Source organism: Tursiops truncatus, chromosome 7 (assembly GCF_011762595.2).
Source record: "Tursiops truncatus isolate mTurTru1 chromosome 7, mTurTru1.mat.Y, whole genome shotgun sequence".
Lineage (NCBI taxonomy): Eukaryota > Metazoa > Chordata > Mammalia > Artiodactyla > Delphinidae > Tursiops > Tursiops truncatus.
Genome location: NC_047040.1, coordinates 55,473,285 through 55,492,486, shown reverse-complemented (window position 1 = coordinate 55,492,486; position 19,202 = coordinate 55,473,285). Strand labels below are relative to the sequence as shown.

The window sequence follows — 19,202 nt, the reverse complement described above, 5'->3', positions numbered from 1 at the left end:
TTTTCAAAACATCTAGCTATATTCATGGATAAAAGTGCATTTATGATAAACTAGGATGTTAGGGCATAAATTCTAACTTTTGATGGTAACATCAAGGAAAAAATAAATTATGTGTCTTAGTGATGTACTAGAGGTCAACTCTTAAATTGATGACCAGTGGTATAGCTTAGATATTTTTCATAATTAGTGACAAACCTCTGTCAAGGTGTTTCACCAATTTACTCTCTTATTCCTTTTCTGATTAGTGTACTCTTCTGTGGAAAAACAGAACTATACTTTTAATGAGAAAAATAAAATATTAAATTCCTTTAAAATAATATAGTTCTCTAAAAAATATTATTTTGGAACTTCTTGTATTAATGCATCATCCAAGAGTTAACTGAAAGAATATAACTTTTTCCAGTCAAATGTCAAGTTGAATAACAAATAGGTATTAAAACTGATAATTATTAATTTTACTATTGGTATATACATAGTTGGAGTCAACTCTGTAAATTATCTTTTCAAGTAGCTACATCAAACATTTTTTTCTTCCATCAATTAGCGTTTAAAAAATTCTGGTTGCTAGGTACTGTGGTGGCACACCCAAGGACACAGGTAATAATTAACCATTAAAATTGAATAAGATAAATTCTATGATAGAAGTAAATGAAGGAGAAATACAGACAAAAGTCATGTTGATGGGTGCTTAGGAAGACTTCCGCAGAGGGGTTGTGCCTAAAGAGGTCCTTCAAGGATGATAATGAGAAAATAATTCTAGGCAGAGTTGAGAGAATAAGGTGGGGAGGGAGTTGCCCTACACAGAGAACTAACTGCATGTGAACAGGCTTAAAAGTGAGAAAGAGCTGTGTCTGCCTCGTGAAGGTGGCAGTTTTTCAGTGTGACTGGAACTTAAGATTTAATTGTAGAGTGGAGTTGACAGCAGGTCAGGATGTGGAGTAGTAAGTGTTACAGGATGGCTGGAGAGATAATTTGGTCTTTTATCCCTTTTATAATAGTTTGAACTTTATCCAAAAGACTGGACTACCTCCTTCAATGGTAAATTTTTGTACGAATTTAAGGAAGGCAAACTCATTGTTATAATAAAGTAAGCAAAGAAATACAGTTTATTAGAAACATGTACAAGGGTAAGTTACTATATTTAAATGAGATTTTATTATAAATATCCATGCAAAATGCCATACTGATTTAAGAGCATGAACCTTGAAATCTTTCAGATCTGGATTTCAATCCTGGTTTTACCACTTATATTTCTGTGACTGTGTAAATTAGGTAGTTCTCTATGCCCTATGTCCTCAGCTGTAAAATGGGGATAATAAAAGTATCTATATTCAAAAGCTTTTTGAGAGGGTCAAACGAAATTATGCTAAACAGTTTATAAGCGCGTAGTAAGTACTCAACACATGTTAAACTGTTGTGGCTGTTTATTATTTTGGCATTAGTGATCTTTATAAGTATATTTATGGTCCCTAATCCCCATTTCTGTATGTATGTGGATATAGAGTAATCTTAATATAGTCCAGGAGACAGCATGACTGAGAGAGTAAATTGATGTGAAATCATATTCTTTTATAATATGTATTTCCTCTGCTGTTTTGAACTATCTAAATAATAACCTCCTGCCTTAAATATGAATCATAAACTTTTCCTTGAGCTTTAGAAAATACTTTCTTTTGCTATAGTTAAATCATTTGACGACAACCTTGAAAGCATCACCATTATAAAAAAACCTATTTTCCCCCATCCTGCTAAGTTCCACATGTGGTTAGCCAAGTTAAGTTTAATGTTTTTATCTTGTTTTGTGTTATGAATTTTTCATAATGATTATTTTGACAAGCAGGTTCCTCCCGTTTTAGATGTTATAGTATCATGATGAATTAATGAAAACCGTAATAAATAAAGCATTTGAAATGTTTTATATTCTTTTCCTATATGTGGAATTTACTAGTAACTTATAATGATTTGCTCTTTTATTTGAAAAATGGCTAAAAGTATGTTTTTTTTTTTAACTCGTTACCCACCCTTGTTTTAGCCTTTGCTCTAAAATGAAATAGATGAAAAGCTTACTATCAGTCCTTCTGTGTAGCTTTACTTCATCTTTTGGTTAAATAAAGCTCATCCTTTAGTAGATTCCTCAGGAAAGGCATATTCGTATATCCCATGAGTTCTGGAATGTTCTAAACTACTTTTCTATGACCTTGATACCTGCAGGACAGCTTGAGTGGCTTTAATATTCATGGGTCACACTTTTTTCCCTTGTTTTTTGAAAACACTATTCCACTGTTGCTTTGGTTTTATATGTTGTTTTAAAGAAATCTAATGCCAATTCTCTTGACTTTTTGCCTGGAGGCAGTGAGGATTTTTTTTCTTTATCATTAAAGTTTACTTTTACAACTGAGAGTTGATTGTTGTGGGTCATTTTGCTCTGGTCAGTGGACCCTTTCTCTGTGTATATGCTGGTCTTCTTTTATTTCTGTAAAGTTTTTCTTTGGATTGTAGAGTTAAATATTAGGGTTTTGGATTCCATTCCCCCTGCTGTTTTGATTTTTCTTCTTCAGGGACACGAGTTATACATTTGTCTGACTTTCTTTGCTTATTTTCCATTTCATCCATGATTTCTCTTTTTTTCTCAACTTCTGTATTTTATTTTAATTCTCTTGGTTATTTTCTGGCTTTTCTTCAATGCCCTGTATTAAGTTTTCATTTGAATCTATTCTCTCTTCTCCTTTGGATACCTTGTAACCCAGCCTTCATTTTTTTAATGTTTTGTTGTTCTATTTCTTCCCTGAGTTTGGTCATCGTTTATTTCATTTTATCTTGTTTTTTGTCCATTTATGTTTTTAGTGTTTATGTTTCTAATTCAGCTATTTTTTCGTATCCCCAAATGCTTGTTTGACAGTGTTTAACTGAGTTTGAAATGCTGTGTTTACAGTTTTCTTCAGGATCATGGTTGGTTTTGTGGGGGATACTTTTCATCAGCAGAAAAGCTATTATTTCCATTTTCTGATGTTTTGCAGTAGTTTTGTATGGATTTGGTCTGCTTTTTTCTGTTCCTGTTATTACTTGGAAAGGGTTCCTAGTTTGAGAGTGTTCTGTTCTGTCACTTCTACCCTCTTTTGTGCTATTTGCTTTATAGATGGTGGTGTTTTTGGTGGGAGAAGCCATGACATGTCCTGTTTCTCTTTCATTTCTATCAGATCTTTAATTTTCCTCCTAATTTTATTCTTTCCCTCCACTGCCTTGTCTCCAAGGAGTACCACACTCCTCTAATTTGATGCTTCTTTGAAGATACTTCCCTTACTTCTCCAAGGGTGTCATTTCTGGTTACTTCCATTTTCAAACCCCTCCTCATAGCCAGGGTTATGGATTACCAAGTCTTATACAGTATTTGGAGTTTATTGTTGCACTTTTGCTTTCTGGGGTTGATTTTGTCTCTGCTTACTTTAAGTCCTCTGCTACCCTCTACTCTTTCTTAGGGAGTCTTCTAACCGCCCCCCCCCCTTACTCATTTTCTGCCCTTATAAGCTTGTAGCAGCTGGAAGGCTGTAGAAGGTCTGTTGGAGTTTTTTCTTTTTATCTCTACTTATGGGTAATTAGAAAGTCATAGTGTTTTCTTGTCTCCTTTTAATACTAAAGTGTATGTCCTGTGTGGTTTTATTTGTTTTCCTTTTGATTTTCATGTTTGGGGGGAGGAGGGTAGAGGGAGAGAGAAGATTCAGAATCAAATGATTACCTTTCTTCTCAGTCCTGAGGTCACCTGAACGTATATTTTCAAATTATGAAAGATTTTATTTACGTCGAGCAAATACTTGCATTTTGTATTAGCTAGTAGTTGAAGCTTTCAGTTTTCTTAAGAGCACTATATTTGAAATTATAAAACAGAAAATTCTAAAATTTACAGTAACATATTTTTATTGAAACAGAAAGTGAATGACATATGAGCCTCTATGATGTCACATTGCCATGGAGTTGTTTACAAACAATTATATAAAGTGGATATAAAATATTGGTATAATGTGCATATAATCAAGTGATAAGTAATCTAAGTAGTTTTATATCACTCCACTGACATAAAATTCTCAGAGCAAAAGAATCAATAAATATAATAAAGCCCAACAGAAGTGAGCCTTTCAATGAAGTGAATTTAGATGTAAACATTTATGATTGGATTAATTTGAGTATAAGTCTGGATGGAAGAACTGCCTAGTGCCAGACTGCATTTGGGACTTGGATGGAGTTTTCTTTTACAGTGGGGACCCCCCCCCCAACCCCTAACCCCTGCTGCAGAACTCATAGCTGGATAGTTGCACAGACTAGCCTTGGTCATTTCATTAACCTTGCAACAATGCAAAGCCTCATTTTACTAATTTTTATTTTTTAACCTTACTTATAGTGTTATGGTGGGTTTTACCACTTTAGAATGCATGCTATACGTATGAGGCAATATGGGTATACAGAAATTTAAGGCGTGGTCACTTCTTACTAGTACCTTAGAATTTGGGTGTAGAATTAGAATTTTAAGGAAAGTTTGCCAATGTTTTATACATATATTTTCAAATAAACTTTTTGAGTAAGTAATTACATGTACAAAGTTAAAATATGTACATACATGTACAAAATTCAAAAGGTACAAAAGATGTATAGGGAAAAATCTGCCTTCTATCCCTGTCTTTTAGGCATCTCCCTTGCCCAGAGTAAACACTTTTGCTATTTATAAGCGTATATGTATGTGTTTTTAAAAACAGAAATGGGAGTTTACTACTCTTTGATTTATACTTAATTTTATAATGCTCACTTCAAATCATCACATTTAGAACCACTTCATTCTTTTTGGCAGCTACCTGATATTCCATTGGTATGTACTCTGTTCTATTTAAGCAGACCCTCATTGATTGGCTTTTAAATGGTTTCTGATTTTTTCTTTGGATTATATTTAGGTTATATTATATGCAGTAATTTATAGAAATATTTTCAAATGGCTTTATTTCTGAGATGTAAAGAAATATTTCACAAAAAGTCAGGAACTTGGAGTTTAATTTTATTTATTTTTTATTTTAATTTTTTTAAAGATTCTTTTTTTTTTAATTTTTTTCAAATTTTACTTATTTATTTTTGGCTGCATTGGTTCTTCCTTGCTGCGCGTGGGCTTTCTCTAGTTACGGTGAGTGGGGGCTACTCTTCGTTGTGGTGCGCGGGCTTCTCCTTGCGGTGGCTTCTCTTGTGGTAGAGCATGGGCTCTAGGCACACAGGCTTCAGTAGTTGTGGCACATGGGCTCAGTAGTTGTGGCTTGTGGGCTCTAAAGCACAGGCTCAGTATTTGGGGCGCGCGGGCTTAGTTGCTCCGTGACACGTGGGATCTTCCCGGACCAGGGCTCGAACCCTTGTCCGCTGCCTTGGCAGGCAGATTCTTAACCACTGAGCCACCAGGGAAGTCCCTGGAGTTTAATTTTAAATAGAGAAATTTTCCTGTCTAAAAGCAAGGCTTATACTAACCTTCTTTTCACAGTTTTCCTGCTTGAGTTTATTTATTTATTTACTTTTTTATTGGAGAAAAATTGCTTTACAATGTTGTATTAGTTTCTGCTGTACAATGAAGTGAATCAGCTATATGTATACATATATCCCCTTCCTCTTGGACCTCCCTCCCACTCCCAACCCCCAACTTTCTTTTCCTTAATGAATTTCAACCTGGTGACTTTTGAGTTTGAACAAGTATTTATTAAAGTTTTCTGTAGTCTGCGGAGAGATTAGAATAAATAGAAAAGATGATTCATGCCTTTAGGAGCTATGCCTGACAAATTTCAGTTTGTTTGTAGAAACAACTTTCAGCATGAGGTGTTAATTCTAAGACTACCAGGAACTTTGAAAAATGTTGAAAAGAGTAGAAAAAATTACAAATAAGCTTAGGGATGGCGTCAGTATAGTGGCAGAAGAATTAGCAACTTTAAAAATTAAAGTGATACTACTTGTCTTGGTAAGAAAGAATAGGTGTAATAGATAATTCTGTGCTGGTGGATGAGAAGGCAGCATAGTCTGTCAGCCTTACGCCTCTTTCTGGCAAAGGTTTAGAGTTTGTTTAGACTCTTTCTGTAGCCTAAGATACCTGTTTCTAAAAATACCCCTATTTCTAAAATGTATGGCTCATAGCTCCTTGTTTAAGAAGATAACTCTGAAGTTTCCTTTGTTTTATTGAGATATAATTTACATACCATAAAATTCACCTGTTTAAAATGTATCCCTTAGAAAGGATAGTTCCTAGGGTTATTGTTTGAGATTTTTTGTGAGCTTAGGAGGGGTCCTCCCCACTGTTCCCCCCTACACTAGTTTTATTGAGCAATAATTGACATACATCCCTGTATAAGTTTAAGGTGTACAGCATGATGGTTTGATTTACATATATTGTGAAATGATGACCACAATAGGTTTAGTTAACATCCATCATCTCATATAGATACAATAAAAAAAAATGAAAAAAAATTTCTTCTTGTGATGAGATCTCTGAGGATCTACTCTCTTAACAACTTTCTTGTATATCATACAGCAGCGTTAACAGTAGTCATCATGTTGTACATTACATCCCTGATACTTAATCTTATAACTGAAAGTTTGTACCTTTTGACCACCTTCCTCCCCCTACCCTCTGCCTTTGGTAACCACAAATCTGATGTCTTTTTCTGTGAGTTTGGTGTATTTTTATTGTTTGTTTATTTTTATTAGCTTCCACATAAAAGTGAAATCATATAATACTTGTCTTCCTCTATCTGACTTATTTAACTTACATAATGCCTTCAAGGTCTATCCATGTTGTCACAAATGGTGGGATTTCCTCATTTTTTTATGCCTGAATAATACTCCATTGTATATATTTACCACAACTTCTTTATCCATTCATTCATCGATGAACACTTTGGCTATTGTAAATAATGCTGCTATGAACATGGGGGGGGGGTGCAAATATCTTTTTGAGTTAGTGTTTTTGTTTCTTTCAGATATATTCCCAGAAGTGGAATTGCTGGATCATATGGTAGTTGGATCATATGGTAGTTCATGTTTAATTTTTTTAAGAACCTTCATACTGTTTTCCATAGTGGCTGCACCGATTTATAATCCTACCAACAGTGCACAAGGGTTCCCTTTTCTCCATATCCATGCCAGTGTTTGTTATTTCTTATCTTTTTGATAATGGCCATTCTGGATGGTGTGAGGTGATATCTCTTTGTGGTTTCAATTTGCTTTCCCCTAGTGATGTTGAACATCTTTCCATGTACCTGTTGGCCGTTTGTATTTCTTCTTTGGAAAAATGTCTATTCAGGTCCTTTGCCTGTTTTTTTAATTGAATTATTTGTTTTTTGCTATTGAGTTGTATGAGTTCTTTATATATTTTAGATATTAACCTTTTATCAGATACATAGTTTGCATATATTTTTTCCAATTCTGTAGGTTGTCTTTTTACTTTGTTTGTGGTTTCTTTTGCTGTGCAGAAAGAATCTTTTCAGTTTGATGTAGTCCCACTTATTTGTTTTTTATTTTGTTGCTTGTGCTTCAGGTGTGATTTCCAAAAAATCATTACCAATACATATTTCAGGGAGCTTTTCCCCTATGTTTTCTTCTGGGAGCTTCATGGTTTCAGATCTTACATACAAGCCTTTAAACATTTGAGTTAATTTTTTTGAGTGGTGTAAGATAGGGGTCAGGTTTCATTCTTTTACATGTCAATGTCCAGTTTTCCCAGCACCATTTATTAAAGAGACTGTGTTTTCTCCTTTGAGTGCTATCAGCTCCTTTGTCAAATATTATATGACTGTATACGCTTGGGTTCATTTCTGGGCTCTTGATTCTGTTCCATTGATCTGTTTGTTTTTATTCCAGTACCATACTCTTTACTATAGCTTTAGAGTATAGCTTGAAATCAGTAAGTGTGATGCCTCCTGCTTTGTTCTTCTTTCTCAGAATTTCTTTGGCTATTTGGAGTCTTTTGTGGTTCCATATAAGTTTTAGGAGTGTTTTTTGGTTTGTTTGTTTTTCTGTAAAAAATGCCATTGGAATCTTGATGGGAATTGCATTGAGTCTGTAGATGTCTTTTGGTAGTACTGACATTTTAACAATACTAATTTTTTCAACCCATGAATGAACACAGGACACCTTTCCATTTACTTGTGTCTTCTTCAGTTTTTTTTTTTTTTTTTGCGGTAGGCGGGCCTCTCACTGTTGTGGCCTCTCCCGTTGTGGAGCACAGGCTCCAGACACGCAGGCTCAGCGGCCATGGCTCACGGGCCCAGCTGCTCCGCGGCATGTGGGATCTTCCCGGACCGGGGCACGAACCCGTGTCCCCTGCATCAGCAGGCGGACTCTCAACCACTACTCGACCAGGGAAGCCCCAATTTTTTTTTTTTTTTTTCCCATCAGTGTCTTAGTTTTCAGAGTAGAGATCTTTTACCTCCCTGGTTAAATTTATTCCTAAGTATTTTATTGCTTTTGATGCTCTTGTAAATGGGATTAATTTCTTTATCTCTCTTTCAGAAAATTCACTGTTAATGTATAGAAACGCTTCTGATTTTTGTATGTTAATTTTGTATCCTGCAACTGTACTGAATTTGCTGATTAGTTTGAATAGTTTTTTGGTTGACTCTTTAGGGTTTTCTGTACAGTTGTTCCTCAGTATCTGCAGGGGATTGCTTCCAGAAACCCCTGCAGATAACAGAATTTGCAGATGTTTATCTCTTATATAAAATGGCATGGTATAGCCAGCCATATATAAAATCATGTCATCTACAAATAGAGACAGTTTTACTTCTTCCTTTCCAGTTTTTATGCCTTTTATGTTTTTCTCTTGCCTGGTCGCTGTACCTAGGACTTCCAGTATCCCCAGGTTTCTACCAGGCAAACAGCTGGCCTGCAATTTTGCCTATATCTCCAATAAATTTATCTATGTCTTCCCAATTACCTTTTACCACATCCTCCACTGTTTTCAAGAGTATTCTTGAAACTTCTTGAACTTCTTCATGCTCTGTTGCAAGTAATCTTTGAAAAAAAGATTGGGAGCTGTTTTATGGCTTATTTCTTCCTCTGGCAAAATCTCTGAGCTAAGGCTGTGGAGGTGGGTGTGGGGACAGTGGCATGTTTTTCTCTGAGGACACCCTTACTTTAGAAACTAAGTGCTGGGGAGAAGGAGGAAGGAAAGTAGGTCTTGGTTTGCTTCTCCTGGCAAGATACCAGCCCTTTACAAGCCAGGGCAAAGGGTTGGGACCATAGGCTTAGTGTATCACTCAAAGTAGAGTCTCTGTCCCACCAATTTAGGCTGGGTGCAAGAAGTGAGCCCCTCCTCACCTCTTAGCTGCCCTTGCCTAGAACTTAGTCTCAGGAAAGGTAGCTGAGGTAGAGTGTTACATGGAATAGGGTCAAAGGTTTTTTGAAATTAAGAAAGTTTGTGTATCTATCCAAGAGAAAGGAAGACATATATCTACATACAAACTTTTACACCTATATTTGTAGTAGCATTATTCATAGTAGCCAAAATATGGAAACCTGTGGAACTTTCAGCCTCACCCCCTGACCTCTAGGGAGGGGAGGGGAGGGGAGAGGAGAGGAGAGGAGAGGAGCAGCTGGAAGTTGAATTAGTCACCCATATCTGTGGTTTAGTCATCATGCCTGTGTAATGAAGCCTCCATAAAAATCCCTAAATTATGAGTTTCAGAGGACTACTGGGTTGGTAAACACATGGAAGTGCTGGGAGGGTGGTGTATCTGGAGAGGGCTTGGGAACTCTGCACCTTTTCCGCCATACTTTGTTCTGTGCATCTCTTCTGTTTGATTGTTCCTGAGTTGTTTCCTTTTATAACAAGCTGGTAATTGAGTTTAAAAAAAAAAAAAAGTAGAAACCCAAATGTCCATACCATACAGTGGAATAATATCCAGCAATTAAAAGGAATGAAGTACTTAGTGCATGCTACAACATGGATGAACCTTGAAAACATTTAAATGAAAGTAGCCAGTCACAAAAAGCCACATATTGTAAGATTCTATTTATATGAAATGCTCGGAATAGGCAAATTTCTGGAGAGAAAGTATACTGGTGTTTGTCTAGGGCTGAGGTGTGTGTGCGGAAAATGGGTATGGGATTTATTTTTTGGGGTGATGAAAATGTTGTAAACTTAGATAGTAGTGATAGTTGCATATATCTGTAAATAGTTTAAAGCCATTGAATTTTACATTCTAAATAGGTGAATTTTATTGTCTGTGAATTATATCTCAATAAAGATGCTAAAATAAAAGAGAAAGTCTAGTCACTCTTACTGTCTTTTAAAATGTACAAGATATATCTATCTTTTTATTCAAATATTAGTCAGGCCAACTTTCCAGAGCTTTTGTGATTTTACAAATCATAGTAGGGTTGTATTTGCTATCTAAGTAGGAAATCATTTGTATATCTGACAAACATATTGTGATATAATGTAGTTTACTCTTTGTGGACTCGTAGTTTTTAATCTTCTACAGTATTATATATTAACATTTTATTTTAGGTATATTATAAATTTATTGGAAACATTGATTTTTGTGATACTTTTAACTTATTTCTAATATTGTAATTAAGTTCTATAATTTTGTATTTCCCTTTCATTCTTTTTTTCATGATTCTAAGAAAATTTACTTAATAGTATTAATAATAATTCATATCATTTGTACATTAGAAAGCACTGATTTTGAAAGCTTGGCTTCTTGAATGCAATTATTTTTAACCATGTCTCTTCAAATATTTTAGCGTAGCTATTTAGATCATGTAGTTATATTTAACTTGCATTTTTCCTCTCTGATTTGTCCTCCACTCCTCCATGTAAGAAAGAAAAGGACATTTGTTTCATTGATGGTCCTCTTCTGTTAGCTATTTATAACTATTTTGTCTCTGAAATATGTTTTTTTTTTCTTCTAAGGGCATCTTAATATTGCCTTTATCTTTTCTTCGTATGAATTCTTAGGAAAAAAGGCAAAGTGTAATAGTCTCTCTAATTTCTTCTGTCAACTTAAATTCTCATAGAAAATTAGATTCTTTTTGCCCCAATAAATTGTTGTCATAGTAAAAATAGGTTCAACTATCAAAATATACTTTTGTTTGAATGCATGAGATATAAAAACCTGTTGTTTTTCAGATTTAAATTTTAATAAGTTGTAATACTTTAAAAACTATTTAAAATTAACCTCTTTGGAGAAAGGTTACCTTAAAAATGTTTTAAAATATTTATATATAACTAAGAAAAATGTATTCCAAAACCTTTTTTTAGAAATTATAAAATTTGCTTAGATGTTTTTCTGGAAGGACTTGAGTAGCCATTATTCCCCACATAGAATAGATTAAATAGATTTAAATACGATTAATAGAATAAATTAGTAGAATAAATAGATAAAGTAGATTTAAATATGATTTAGAAAATTGACATGTGATATATTGGATTATTCCCCCTTCTTTTTCAGGAACTCTTGGTGTGATAACAGAAGCTACAATAAAAATCAGACCAATCCCTGAATACCAAAAGTATGGCTCAGTAGCTTTCCCTAATTTTGAACGAGGAGTAGCCTGTTTAAGAGAAATTGCAAAACAGGTAAAAACAAAAACAAAAACCCACCCATATATATTTATATTTTAAAAATTCTGCTGCATAATTGATTTTGATATGTCACATATAATTTTCATATTTAGTTGTGTTATATTTGTGATTTTTACCCAGTTCTATATGAAAAAGTAATGTTGTAAAATCATCCCTTTAAGTTCAGTTGCTATTTCTTTGAGTAATTATACACCTATTTCTTGGTTTAAAGAATGCTGTACAATTTTAAGACAAGGTAAGGTATGTACCTGAGTTGATGGCTTCAAATGTCTCTGCCTTTTATTGAATGTTTTCTTAAGTTATTTTTGGGTAAGATATTTTGTGATTAATTGCAGTAATATTGCATTTTTCTTAAGATATTTATTGAAATTAAAATAATTGGCTGAATATTAATGGCCCCAAAATACAGAAATTAAATATAAGTAATCAAACTTTATCAGTTCTTAGAATGTGCTGCTACTAGGCCTTGCTTGTTTTTAAATATTTCCTTAGCTATATCTTAAAGTAAGTAATATAATATACTATAACATAATACAAGATATTTAGATATAAGCTAAGAAGAATTCCCACTTTCCCTTTCTTTAAAAAAAAGGATATATTGTCAAGGGTTTTAAAAAGACTAAATGATGCCAAGTAATTTTATTTCTTCGTTAGTTGTGTGTATCAGTGTGGGAGTTCTTGCATTTCTTTAGACATTTGGTTCGTTGTTTAAACTATAATGGTTTGTGAAAAAATTCTTATTTCAACATTTCCCAGCAGGGAGGAAGTCAAGGGAATATACTCCAGCCTCTCTCTTCTTGCTTTCTCCAAACTCAGAGTTCTTTAATACTTCCCATCAGCTATACCCAATTTGAATCTTGAGTACAAGGGAGCTTTCTGATGTGACCCATATAGGTCAGCTTCTGGGTATTCAGAGTAGGGTGGAGGGAGGATCTGATAAGGAAAAAGAGTGGTATCTAGCAAGTACTCCGTTTCATTGCGGACTTTGTAAGATAATAATATTTCATTCTCAAATGTTGCTCTTACTGAGTCTTATCTTTATACCATTCCAAGAGAACCAAACCACTATTAATGTTTTAAAAATATATAAAATGAGTAAAAAAAAATGTTATATTTACCCACATATTTACCATTTCCAGTGCTCCTTATTCCATACACTCAGTTTTGCCTTCTGAGACACTCATTCTTTCTTACAGTTTCTCACTTTTAAGAAGTCCAACTATATGATCACCTAATCTAACAGTTGAGAAGGGTAATTTTTATAATTTCCAAGTAGCTTCAGTTACTTATCATTAGATTGCTTTTTCCCCTCATCAAGATTTAGTCATAGGCTCCTTAATCTTGGTTGTCTTACTCCTAGGTAAAGGGAAGAGTTTTAAAAGACACGTCTAGTCATGGAATGAACATTCTTGAACTTGTGGCAGGTTACTTTGGTGGTGTTAACGCAGAAGTGATGTTGAAATCCTTAAGAGCTCCTAATTCACTTGAACTTTGAGGATATTATGTTACGGTTAAGGAGCTAGTATTATGCTATGTTTGCTAAAATAACGAGATGGCAGTAATATTTCAAAGTAGAATTATTGAGTGAAGGAGTGGAGATAAGTTTTAGATGTAAATATTTGAGCACCGAGCAGTAAAGTTCACGTGTGTTCTGATAATTTGTTGCTAAACCCTTCCTTCACTTAAAGGCCAAGGAAGTAACTTCGAATTTAAGATACCTCAGGTATTAAGAAACAAAAGAAGTACTTGAAGAGCCTTATGGTTTTGCCTGTGAATTCATTCCTAGAAGAATGGGAAACTAGGTTTTTTTTTTGTTCTTTTTAAGAAATAACCATAAATTCACCAATTAAAAATCAAAATAAAAATTTTCCATAAATAGATATTTTCTGATTAATTTCAAATCTTCCTTAATGAGATATTTTTTATTCTAGTGTTTTCAATTTGTATTGTAGTTCATTCTTTGTGTTAACTACTTTTATTTTTATTTACTTTTCATCTTTGTCAAGCTTGACTATATCCCTCCAAGAAAAGCTTTATTATTAAAGATACAGTTTATATTGTCCCTCTTGTTCAAGTTGTGAATGGCATGTTTTTCGTTGACCATTATTGCCTCCATTTTTTTATGGCAAAATAAACATGAATGCCAAATTAGATTTTTAAAATAATTATAGAATTTATAAAACTAGTCTGATTTGTATGTATTTTTAACAGAAGATCTTAATGAGTACACACTCCGTCTATCTTGACCAACTCTGCCCCTTCACAATACCTCCCCTCTGTTGAACACAGATTTAGTAGACTTGTTAAAAAGTGTTGTTATATGATCTTTGGAATAGAAGTAGACATATTTTATGCTTTCCTGAGTACTCCATCTGCTTTTCTGCATTAAAAATACTCACATGTAAATCTGTCTTAGGTTTCATTAATGAAAAATGGTGTACAAATATGTCAAAATCCTTAATTTATAATTTCACTAAAATTGGAAATATTGAATTTAAACATAAATAGTTGGTGCAATTTGTTGCAGTTTTTGTTACAATTTAATATGCTCCTGATAGAAAGTAACAGATAAGAGCTACTTGTGATAATGAAAGGCAGGTGGTAACATTTTTCTTCATCTTTGCATAAATCAGTAAAAGTTTTTTTAAAAATTCTTTGTATATTTACAATATGACCATAATCTAAATTCACTACACAAAACTATATTGAATATATATATCTTGGGATAAATAAAGGTGATGATTGATAGAAAGTGCCACCCTGTGGTTAAAAACCAGGTCAAAAAGAAAGCTCCTTTCTAATCTATAGTTTTAATAATTTGGTTCTCTGTAATTAGTAGTAGGTAATTTTTAGAGACAAAAATACCATGTAATTGGAAAGCTTGCCTTACTTGAAACTGATTGAAAAGTCTAGATAGATAATATTTCATTCTCAAATGTTGCTCTTATGAATGAAACACTTGCTAAGAATAGTTACTGGGATTTGGAAATATTCCACTATTTGGGGAACCTGCATTTTTTACTCTTGTTATACTGCACATATAGAGAGGCATTCCTTTCCTGGAAATGGGTAAATGTATTATGTTTAGGGACATTTATATATTAGTTTATAGAGTATACAAATCTCATGTGTCAAGAACGGTACTGTATATGCTGCCCTGCTTTATAACAGTATTCTCAAGCAGAAAAATGGAGAAAATTATCAGGTTTTGGCACTAGTCATTGTTCAGTTTGTGATTTGGAATTTCAGTTGATTGCAAGAAAATTAAGATCCATTAAAATAGATGGTACATGGTTTACGATTGTGCCAAATTCTTGATTGAGTAATGAGTTGGCTGCTTGTAATTCCTCACTGTCATTTCATAGCACTTCCATTTTTGCACTATTTTCAGACTCAAGTTGCTTTTGGATGAGTATCTTTTGGAAAGGAGCAGACATGATTGTTCACAGATAGCTAAGTGGGCTCTGTGTATATTTTTATCTCTATTCTTACTGAAGGAAATAAATAAAGCAACTTTGTACTGGCAGCAGAAGGATTCTACTAAGGTCACTCATCTCTGATCTTTGTCCATGTGAGGAATTGTCCTCTTTCAGTACTTCACTGCCTTGTGAGGAGCTAGAAAGGAAGATTTAGTGGAAGATTAATGTGATTCTATCTCATAAGTGGCAGTCCAGTAGAATCTCCAGCTTTACTCAGTAGATGGGTAAGTGGCTTTTAAGATTTTCTCAGAGAGTAGATTTCCTACTGTAGCTTCTCAAGAGGGGGGAAAATTGTGTTTTTTAATCAGAATATCAGTGTCAGATATAATATTTTATTTTTCTCTTTTATTGTTTGTTTTAAAATGGCAAGTATGTTTTTACAAGGGTTGAAGGGAACATGGAGTGTTGAAACAAGTTCAAAGGCAATTTACAAAGTTTGGGATCTTCCCCCACCATTTGCCAATAAAGACTTAGGAGTTATGCCTTGTTGTATTGAGAGAGGACCAATTTGTTCCATTATGAGGAAACATTGACTGTCTGTATGTGGCATGGATTAGTACAAATTCCTCTGAAAACTGTATCTCTCAGTATCAGAACTAGGTTTTTTAGAATTACAGATTAAAAGGCAGCTTTTTCTTTTGACAAGGGATGGCCCTTTCTACCTACCATCACTTTTATTTTAAACAATTTTAAACTGATAGGGTATTTTTTTCTAGTGAGTTTAGACCGTAATTTCAGAAGATATACATAGCTCATGTCTGACACTTCAGACTGTTATATCTCAATTCTGAATTGTTCTGTTTTCAACTTGATTTATCCTGTAGGGGTTCAAATAAATTGAAAAGAGTTAGGTTTAGCACTTATATTGTAAAACATTTAAAACTTACTTATATTAAGTGATAATTCTTGGAGATAATTTGTTACATATAGAAAATGGAATTGTTATTTTAAATCATTTTTTGATGTCATGTTTTTCTCCCTCTGAAGCAGAGAGAATAACCTAGCCAAATGTTTGGTTAATTGGATTCTTTACTGTGTGATCCAGCAAAATGTATCAGACTTGAGGACAGTTATGAGACATGCTCTAGTCATTACACCTTTACTAAACTGAAAATGTACAATTTTGACCAGGAGACTGTTTGGCATTAACTTTTGCCCCTTCCCTTAACATAAGTGGAGGGAAATATCTACCCTGTATTATGTATTTGTTTCATTCTTTAAAACGAAGAGATAATTCTCTTGCTAAAAAAGTTCTTGTTTACAGTGTAGATTCCTGGCTATAAGCCAGTATATCCTTTATAATAGGATTAACCAGTTTACCAGTAGCCTTAAATATTGCATGATTTCATCTGTGGTGTCAATTCCAATTTATTATTAGAGGAAGAACTAATTCGGTGTACATTTTAAGCTTTTATACCTAGAAATTTGTATTTAACAGAATTCTCTTCTTTTACATATCCTTTTTTTGAACTTTTAAAATTAATTTATTAATTAATATCATTTATTTTATTGTGTTTTTTATGTGGGAGAGTATGTTTTTAACTTTATATCCGACATAGTGCAGTTGATATTATGTAAGTTAAATAGACATGGTTTCTGTCTTCTAACAGTCACCAAAGATACTGCATATCATGATAAAATTTTCTGTGCTTAAATTTTTGTATAGCCGTATACAAGGGGTTTGGTATTGAAGCATTAGCTTCTGATACAGTATGTTAGTAGACTATCTCCAGAATAGTTTTAAGGCTCAGGAACTAGGGCCATTCCGGAGTCTATACTGAAAGTTTGATTTACTCCTTGAAAAAACGAACCTTTTCAATTCAAAGGTTATTCATTTTTTAACCAAGATACCAGAGATAGAGGACTGCCACTCAGTGCTTATATTTTATAGTTTATCCTTATGAAGTTAGAAGAAATCATGCAGATGTATGAAACATGTTAATATTGAATTTCTTTCGCCAGTAGCTAGTAAACTAAGATACCTCCTCGAACAAAGTGTCTCATCTGAAGTGCGAGTTCTGGTTTTCCCTGTGACAAGAAAGCAATATGACTTAGTTCCATAAAAACAAATTTTGCAGAAATCTTTTGATGTGTTTCTTATAAGACTAATTAGAGTGGTTGTTTTTTATTTTTCAGGTTACATATTCAAGTAAATTCCTGGTTGTAGCATCATTAAAGGGAAGAAATTGGCAGCAATTTGACTTAGTCAGTCATATACCCATGCTTTGAGGTCACTGTGGTTTATTTATTTCTTCTTTGCTCAGATAAAACAAAGATATTGATATTTATTTATTAGTCCATAATGAGTTTCTCATATGATTTTTTTTAGACTATTTACTAAAGTATAAAGTACAAGCAGGTGACCTAAGCGATTTTAGTCAGAGTGCATTTATCATAATAAAAACAAAATCAGTTATTTCATTAACTCCACTTCAAGTAAGCAATTTTTGTTTGAGTGTTCCTTAAATACCCTGAATGTATCATCAACCCACCATTAAAATTTCTAGGTAAAAATATCCCCTCTCAGGTTAGTTCTGATCACCTACCACCAGGGGTCACTTTAACTCAAGGACCCTTTTCCCCTTTCCTCATCTATGGAATACTCTAGCAGAGCATAATTGTATAGCACGGGATTGAATTTAGAGCTCAAATTCTCAGAATTTGTGATGTCTTTAACTTTTAAAGGCATTATTTTGAATTTTTTTTACTTACCAAAGCAGTTTTATAGCATTAAAATATAACCTAATCTTAACTGTAAGTATAGTAACCTAGTTTGAATGTTTTTTAAGAATAGTAATATTGTTTTGGTTTTTTGATTATAAGGACTCCTATTTAATTAGGTGTCATGACTTCTGATTTAAAATTCTAAGAAACTTTTCCTCCTTTGTATTTTTAGAATGATGCATAGTGTCTTACAGATTATTTGCTGGAGAATCTAAAGCAATCTTGATGCTGTGCTTTGCTTATGAGAATTTACTTGTGACAATAACTGAAAAACTCCATTCACTGACTTTTTTAAAAATGTGGCACTATTAAAACATGAGACTTACTAAAGCTGTTGGTTTGATTTTGATAATTTTTAAAAGTCAGTGTTGCAAGTGAATTTAATATTTATTATCTAGGTACAAAAAGCTTTCTATAGCTTTTAATTCTTTTTTCGATATATTAGTATGTAATCAACTCTGCCTCAGTATAAATAGGAACAGTGGATGACTGACTAGTTTATATAACTCAGCTGTCAAGGTAAAATCATATTCAATATAATTGAATATCAGTTGCTGTATGTAGCAAGTGCCCTGAAACAAGTTTCTCACTTATTTTTTCAACTTTTATTTGAAAATTTTAAGCATACACAAACTTTGAAAGAATAGTACAGTGGTCACCTGTATATTCATCTTGTATATGCAAAAATTACTAACTTTTTGCTGTTTGTTTTACATATTTGTGTATTTTTCCTTGACCATTTGAAATTAAGTTGCATTATGACATTTGACTTCCAAATACTTCAGTATATATCTTCTGAAAATTAAGGTGTTCTTTTTTATAGCCACAATACCATTATCATGTCTAAGAAAATCAGCAGTACTTTTTCCCTGGTTTTCTTTTTTTAAATTAATTTTCAAATTTTTGTACAAGTTTTAAAGACTACTTTCCATTTATAATTACTACAAAATATTGGCTGTATTCCCTGTGTTGTACAATACATCCTTGAGCCTGTCTTACACCCAATAGATTGTACCTCCACCCCTATATCCACCCCACCATCTAGCTGATAACCACTAGTTTGTTCTCTATGTCAGTCCAGCAGTAATTTCTTAATGCCATCTAGTATTCATTCTATAATCAATTATTCCAGTTGTCCCCAAAATGTATTTTGTGGATAGTCTTTCAAACTAAGATCTTATCAAGGCCTACATATTGTATTTTAGTTGTTTCAGAGATTGAATTCCACTAGAAATTTACTATAAATGTAATATGCTTTTTTTCCATTTTCTGTTATATGTGTGCTTATGTGGGTTGTTTTCATTAATAACACCTGCTATAGATACAGGTGAAGTAGAATCTGAGTGGCAGTAAGAGATGGACTTTACAAGTTTTGATAGGAATTTAAAAGTTTTTTTTCT

At 33.3% G+C, this 19,202-nt stretch overlaps 1 protein-coding gene across 2 annotated transcripts in view; it reads left to right on the top strand.

The window, feature by feature from the left end:
* The window catches only part of AGPS (alkylglycerone phosphate synthase), a 141,590-nt gene that overhangs the window by 69,362 nt on the left and 53,026 nt on the right, over nt 1-19,202 (top strand). For both annotated transcript variants that reach the window (XM_073807536.1, XM_019922853.2), the window contains exon 11: nt 11,466-11,593. In XM_073807536.1, coding sequence (XP_073663637.1) covers nt 11,466-11,593 — 128 coding nt within the window. The remainder of the gene's footprint in view (nt 1-11,465; nt 11,594-19,202) is intronic.